Below are 8,169 nucleotides of genomic sequence, written 5' to 3' on the forward strand. Positions count from 1 at the left end.
TGAATTAAAATATATTCATTTATTAATGAATTAGTTGTTGGTATTAATATTTCTTTTATTATTACTATTTTTTTAAAAATAACAACTTCAGCAGCGCTATATTTATTATTTTTAATATCTCTGATATCCTGGAAATAGTTAATGTACATTATTTGATCGTTTGTAATATTTACAATTCGTTTGTATAGAAATAAATAAATATTCACTAATTGAAGTAAGTAATATTTCAAACAAACATTTTCGATAAATTAATAAATAATATTAAATTGTTATATGAAATGTGATTCCCATAAAAACAATAATTTATCAAAATATGATACTTCATTTATAATTCTTAAAAATATTAATTATTAATTAGAATTTCAATGTAATAATCAAATTATTTACTCAATTTTTCAATTAAATTTCTAAAATTATGATACTATAAAAACAAAAAATAACAAACTTAAGGATAATCTTCTTTAGATTAAATCTATCTCCTACGAAAAAGAAAGTTTAAAATTATATTATGACTTACAAAACTATATTTATTTAATGTAACTAAATAACTGTTATATATTTTTTTATTTCTTAAACTGATTCCTGCATGTAGAAGTTAACTATCACAAATCAGATTTTTTTTAAAAATTGCTTATTTCTTCAATGGTTTGATATGCAATAGTTTACATTACAGATTACATATTGAGAACTATTTACCACTATATGATACTCTTCATGTCCATCAATTGGCTCATTCACCACGTGTTTAATAGTATTCATCGCTATTTTTTGAGTTCTTTCTTTGGTACCAATCCATAGTTGATCTAATTCCAATTTAAATGTCAGTCTTACTTTTCCTCCATGCTTATTAAGCATACCACTTAAAGGATGTGGAGGTAATGGATCCTAAATTAATATTAAATTTCAATTAAAATGTTTTTTTCATAAAGTATACAAATATGAAGAAATAAAATTTTTTTTTTATTACTAACCTTTACATTTAAAATTCCAACCATGACATCTTCTGGAATACCTCTTTCTAGTATTTTATAATGTAACTTTTTCTTACATAAAGGTTCTTTGGTAGAGGTACTAGCACTATCTGAACTAGATTCCTAGAGAAATGGGACAATTATGAAAATTAAAAATATACACTAATGTTATATCAAATTAACAAACTTCAGGAGACACTACAGAAACAGCAACTATATCCTGAAGCTTAGCACCAACAACCATGATTTTGGTAGCTGTATTGACATTTAAAGATTCTAAAGTTTGATCATCTTTAGCCAACCCCTTAATCATGATTTTTTGCATTTTACTTGGTACACCAATTATATCAACTAGCTTGTTTTTAAGTTGACCTATAGTTGCTGAAAATGGCATAGTTACTAAATATTTATCTTTATTGTGTATTATTGTCAGCTCTACTGTTGCAGCTGTTTCATCACAAATANGCTCTACTGTTGCAGCTGTTTCATCACAAATATCTAAATTAGCATCCTTTTTTATCTCACAATCATCGACCAAAATTGGCTTTTCACTAGTTACTTCGTGAATATTTTCTTTTTCTAAAATTAGAAAAATTTAAATGTATTTATAAAAACTGAAAATGATTTATGATTCATGTTTACCAGGCGATTCCATTTTTAATCAAACTATCAACTATAATAAATTCGATAATTAATTAGAAAAGTAAAACATCTAGCTTACTGAACTGATTTATTTTTGTGATATTAAATTCATTTGCTCAAGTTAAAAAATAGGACTCGAAAATACGATACGATAATCCTATTTTATTGAACAAAAACACACAAGTAAAAATATACATTTACTATTCTTACTGTATCACTAGAAAAATGTTGTCTGTTATCATCATCATCATCTGTACTTATCATAAAATATGATTTCCATGTGCAGTGTAGTAATTTTGAAAGAGTTATTATTTTTATTATATTTTAATTCAATGAAAGCATGCATCTATTTTAACTTTTAACAAGATAACTAGATTTAAATTTTTAGGCTAACTGAAAGTTTTGTTATTTTAGTGAAACAAAAGAGCTTTCATCTTGTCGTTCTTGCTAGTCCGATCACTAGGGAGATCTAAAACAGATAAAACATTTTTTTTTTTAAACATTGGTTTTAAAATAAAATTTTAAATATATATATTTAAGTCATTCCAAACCGATTAAAATTAAAAACTTAAAAAAAGAAAATAATTAATTAATTTTTAAATATATAATTCAGTCAACTTGATAATTAACATTTTTTAAACAAATGTTTATGTAGTTAAATAAATGTAATTATTAGATCATAAAGTATAAAAATAATAAATGTAATATTTAAATAATTATTTTTCGATGTAATAGGAATTGTAGTTGATCTTCGCAATGAGTTATTTTGTTATCTAGTTTTTAAATCGCCGTACAATTTATTTTAACGACATCATGTGTAACACTAAAATCTCTAATATATTTTTGGCTTTTAAACAATGTTTATTATAATATTTTTACTGACTAACATCAGATTTACAAAATTATTTTACACGACAAATGTTTTAAATGTTAATTTTGATTGTAAAATCATGAAGTTGCAAATTTTTTACATAATTTTGATTTATTTTTGGTATTACTATACGAGTTTTAGGAGTAGGTTTTTTTATCATAACACTCACAATTTTACATTTTATTTCCTGGGAAAAAATATTCGTCAAATAAATGAAATAACATGATTATTTAATTAAAGGAAGTCGGTCTCGCCGAAACGTGTGTTTCGGCAAACGGAGTCCGATTCCAACGAAATTTTTTTTGTATGATTCTCATTGGCGGTGTCTGATCTTTGGCGCAAAACGGCCACAATATCCGTCCCGTCCATCATTTCCTTAGCGAAGAACCTTCTTTGACTCTCTAACATGTGATTAAGGGCCCCACCGCCCTCATGTTAAGTTCGAGAAATAGATTGAAGTACAATTGATCATTTGTTCACTCACTAACAATATTACGAATATTACGAAAAAAATATTGTATCATTATTGTGTATACACATATATATTTAAATAAATTAACTACAAAAAATCGAAGATAGTCTGTTCCTAAATAAGTTGTAATGAAGTTCTTTTTATCATTCAAAGAATTAAATTGAAAGTATTTGACTATACACATTATATTACTAATAAATGTGTATTTATAAATACTGAGTTTTTTCAATACTAGCTCACCTAATCTTGTAAAAATACACGATAACAGCTAAATAAAGTTCAAATGATTTTAATTATTTATTTTTAAAACTACAGAATTTAACAGCATTTCAGTGGCGTGGCGACGACATTGAAAAATGTTAAAAATGATATTTTTTATAAATTTCATTGTTTTAATAATTATAACATTAGAAAATTTGTAATACACGTTATAAATATAAATTATGTTTAATTAAAATAGGTTTATACAAGATGTTTCAATTATCATAAACCAATAAATAAATAAAAAATAAAAATATCATTGTGAACTTTTTAACATTATTTTAGCTTCGATGGGAAGCTGAGAAGGTATTGGTTTTACTATGAATTTTTTTTTTTTTTTGTGTGTCTGTTACCACTTTTTCTTAGCTCTCACCGAACTTTCAATGATACGTCAAAAGATCACAAATTGTATCTAGTCGAAGACATTACCCTCAAAAATAGAAAAAATGTCCCTCGTTCCCTCTAAATGGGGGAATCCTCCAAAAAAATTACAACTTTAAAAATCGCTAATTTTCGAATTTTTTTCAATTTTTTTTTCTTAAAACTGTCAGAACTTTTTCAACTTAATTTTTTTTAAATGTTTCGAAAATACCGACACTTATATATATATATCTTAAATTAAAGCTAATGTAAAGTAATTTATTATGAAAAAAAAATTTCAGACTTAATTTTTTTTTCATGGTGAAAACGGACATCAAAGTTAATAAAAAAAAATACGATATGTAAAAAATTACAATATTTAATTATTAAATACAAATTTCATACAATATTTAATTGCTATAATAAATATTTATTCATTTATTAGACTTATAAATCATAACATTTTTAATCAGGATATAAATAAGAAAATAGGAGATCATGTAGCTTTTGGAATAATCCACCAATTTTTTAAATTTAAACATTATCTACAGATTTGCATCGAAGCATTTTTTATGATAGTGATTTTAATCACTGTCCAATTAAATCTATACTGGAACCAACTAAGCTACGTCCCCACTGTGCTGTTTTTTTTTTAATATTTATGTTAACTATTTTTTTGTCTCGTGTACATTTAATATCACTGTATTGAATGATACAATTATATTTCCCTGTAGCAAATCATAATGATATTAATGTTTTTTGGATTTTGCTATATTTATACTTTATTTATAGTAAGTATTTTTGCTTGCCTTTATTTTTAGATTTATTATGCTACTAAATGAAAGATTATCAGAACAAACCAATAACTTATTTAAGTTATTTGAAATTTTTGACTATTATAGTCCAAATTTTTTTAATTCTAAGAGTCTTTATTTAAAAAAATTTATAAATCATTATAGTTATTTTAAATTTAATGAAATTCAAATTGCTTCTGAGTTTCCATCAGCAAAAGCACTATTTCATGACTAGCTTGAAGTCAATATAGATACTATAGCAATATGCCTGAAAGATTTTCCTATTTCTTTTGCTGTAATATAAAAAATTATTGCATTGGTCAAAACTTTACCAATTACAAAAGCATCAAATGAAAGTTTTTTACATAGCTCAAACATTTTAAGTCATATTTACGTACTAACATGGGCGATAAAATATTAAATGGTACTTAATGTTAAAAAAGAAGAAGTTAACAATATAAATTTAGAAAAAGCTGTGGATGTATTTACTACATTAAAAAATCGCCGGTATCCGCTTATGTAAAATATAATGAACTTTTTTTATTCAGAACTCTGCTTGTACAAAAGTTATAAATTAAGTATAAATGTAAATTTTATGTAATTTTTTCTTTTTTCTTGTATTTGTCATATTTTAACTTTTTATGCATTATTTAATGGTTTTCAATCACTGGTAAATAATCAATTATTTATTCTATTTAGCTTTTAAATTGCTGATTGCGATTCATAATCTAAGGAAAAATTAAAAAAGAATAATTTACTTAAGTAGATATATCTATTTTAAATATTATATTATATATATATTATTATATTATTATATATATTATATTTTGCAATGAGTTATTTATATTTGTAGTATTACAAGGTTAGATATACATTGTATAAATAAATAATTTAAAATTTTTAAAAAAAATACAATAATAAGTCATTGAAAATACATTTTTTAATATTGATCAATATTTTGTCAACGTTATTTAAACTTAAAAATAATAATGATAGCATAATGAATTTTCATCTTTAATGACGGTAATATTTTAATATTTTGTAACGTGACAAAAAACACTCCTCATTAATTTTGTAAATTTGTAAATTTTATTAAAAATTATACTTTTGTTGAGCCGACTGCATATTGCGACGGCATTTTTTGTCTACAGTACTAAGATATAAGTATATAAGTGTTGTGATTTGTTTGGGCACGTGAGAGATGGTTAGCGGTGTACTACTTCGGACGGCATTTATGTGTACACTCATCCCGCTCTTTTCCTATCTTTATTATCTTTATATTTAACATCATTTGTATTACTTACATTGCTAACTTATGATAAATCTTCTTCTTTTACCTCGCCTACTTAACTGTCTGAAACCAATTGCTTACTTAGGGCGTATACACGCAATGCTTTAGCGGTTTTGTCATGCTTGATGACCGGCGGGTATTGTTTGTCTCTTCAAAAATCATCTTCCTCTAGTTTATAAGATACAGGCATTGTATAAGGGCATCCCCTTTCATCATTTTCATCAAAGTTGAGGCTTTGTCTCAACTTGTCACACGGTTTTAGTGTACATAAAATATCAACGAGCATAAATTTCAGCTTTAATTAACTAATAAGTATGCAGTTATCTCTAAATTTAATATTTTTATAGCATGGTTAATTATAAAAAACATTTTCTTTAATATTTAGTAGTAGCTTATTTTAGTTATGGCCCTAGAAATGAATAATCTAATTTTTCCTATTCTTGTAATACTAAAAATATCGAATTTATTTTTTATTTTTTAAAACCATTGAAAAACAAAAATATTCCTCTGAATAATAATATAAGCTTTGGGTTTTGTTAGGGGCTTGTTTAATAGTTGAGGATCTTGGTCAAAACCAAGAATCGGAAGCTACCCGACGTCTGCCCAAATATCGTCCCTATCTCCTTAAATGAGTTTTAATTGCCTGAAAGAGATACAGGCAATCGTGTACCTTAGTTACAGAGGATAGATTATTAAATAAAATTAGACTATTGTTTTATGTCAACGACAAAGTAAAGTTATATTTTAGATGTTTAGTAAAAATAAGTTATATGTAATGTACAATACGTCTGACCTGAATCCTAGTACAGTTGGTTAGTAGGTATATCCAAGTGAGACGGAGTTGGTTGGCTATGATGACAATTGGCGATAGACGGGTCGTTGAATAAAACAAGTTAAGTTATAAATAATATAAATAAGACGTAAGTAATAATATTGAAAACTATGTCTATAACGGCCACTCAAACACAACTGCCCTTTGTTAGTTCGACGTCAGTAGCTCCGGACTACAGACGAATAGAATTGTCACATCAGCATCTCCCTCTATGCTAATTAATATGTATTACGAATTAAATAAATAGAAATAAAACGTGTGTAATATAAGTGGTAAGAACATAGTAATAAATGTTCTTACAGTATAATGGATGCATTTGGACCTTGAAATTGGGTTGTTAGTCAATTTAAAGAAGACTTTTTTGGAATTATAGTTCAATAATATATTTGCTACACATTAGCACTATATTCCAGCAAAGTTTATAAAGTTCTTCCTTGAAAGTAGATTCTGATTATATATATGTAGCCATAAAATTTAATTAAAAGATTTGCTGACAGTTTGTATATATAAGAAGATTTATCTCGTGATATATAATTTATTTAAAACATGTTGTAAAAAAATAGAGAAATTTAAATAGTTTCAAGTATTTTGCGATGTCCAACCACGTCGTATTTTAAGTCCACCCCAAACACAATGATTGTCACTGAAAATTGTAATAAAACGAATACTAGAGCTAGGAGAACTACCTTAAATGTTATTCAGATTACATGGGTAAATGGAGTCGAAAAAATAACTTAAAAGGAAATCGTTGGCCAAACACGAATAATTAGAATGCGTTTCCAACTGGAAAGAGCGTTCACCGCCGGCGCTCCAGTAGATAGACTTTACACCCACACTAGTGTAGTAAATACCTGAAGAAGTATTAAATAACGTCGATACTAGTATAATATAAAATGTACAACAGTTGTAAGCAATTTCTAAATTCTTAAGCAATATAATAATGTCATCTAAAGGGAAAACGCAGGGTAAGCAAATTAATACCGGTGGGAAAATGAATATATAAAGGGAAACATTAAAAATATAAGGGGATTGACGTTTTGACGAAAAAACGTCGAGTTACGGGTCATGAAGTTGGACGCGAGTAACTTTGTGTTTTGTACGACTTAACTTATTTTGTGTTATATTTTTATATTACATTTTGACTTTGTACTTAATACATTATTTAAATAAATTGGTTTTTAAACACCTGCACTTAGCGTAAATAAATTATATCCACTGAGCTGTTAAAATTGTTTGTGTGCAGAAGAGTCGAGGTTGGACTTCTGGTCCTTTAGTCGATCTAAATAATTAGTGTGCAGTCTGCTACTTTTGAGCTTGACCGTCTAAACTCTACTCCTTTAGTAGTTCACTAATTGGAGGGATTGGGGCTGACCAGTGTATCCAACGGGAGGACTCGAGAAGAGCTAAAAANGTATCCAACGGGAGGACTCGAGAAGAGCTAAAAACGACGAACTCGTTGTCAAAAGACATTAGTTGATTTGTGTACTACTTTGTGTCTACTTAGGGGTACTACCGATGTACAACACTAGATAGCAGAAGTACTCTAATCAAGTTGGGCTTGTGATGTAATAAGGCGGCTGTTGAAAGAGACGATGTGTCTGTCTATTAAACGTATCCCAAAATATAGGGTATCGTGTTAACTTGCCTGAAGGAGGGGAATTAAAATACTTTGTGT

At 26.7% G+C, this 8,169-nt stretch overlaps 1 protein-coding gene across 1 annotated transcript; it reads right to left on the reverse strand.

The window, feature by feature from the left end:
- Window positions 1-606: 606 nt before the first annotated feature.
- On the reverse strand, window positions 607-1,813 carry LOC126909547 (ubiquitin domain-containing protein UBFD1-like). Its single transcript, XM_050691982.1, has 5 exons — window positions 1,614-1,813; window positions 1,437-1,550; window positions 1,159-1,403; window positions 972-1,094; window positions 607-885 (listed from the first exon to the last, which is right to left on the reverse strand). The coding sequence occupies exons 1-5, from the start codon at window positions 1,624-1,626 to the stop codon at window positions 640-642; spliced, it is 741 nt and encodes a 246-aa protein (XP_050547939.1). The 5' UTR covers window positions 1,627-1,813; the 3' UTR covers window positions 607-639.
- Window positions 1,814-8,169: the final 6,356 nt, after the last annotated feature.

This window comes from Daktulosphaira vitifoliae, unplaced genomic scaffold, assembly GCF_025091365.1.
Source record: "Daktulosphaira vitifoliae isolate Bord-2020 unplaced genomic scaffold, ASM2509136v1 Scaffold_525, whole genome shotgun sequence".
NCBI classification, from domain to species: domain Eukaryota; kingdom Metazoa; phylum Arthropoda; class Insecta; order Hemiptera; family Phylloxeridae; genus Daktulosphaira; species Daktulosphaira vitifoliae.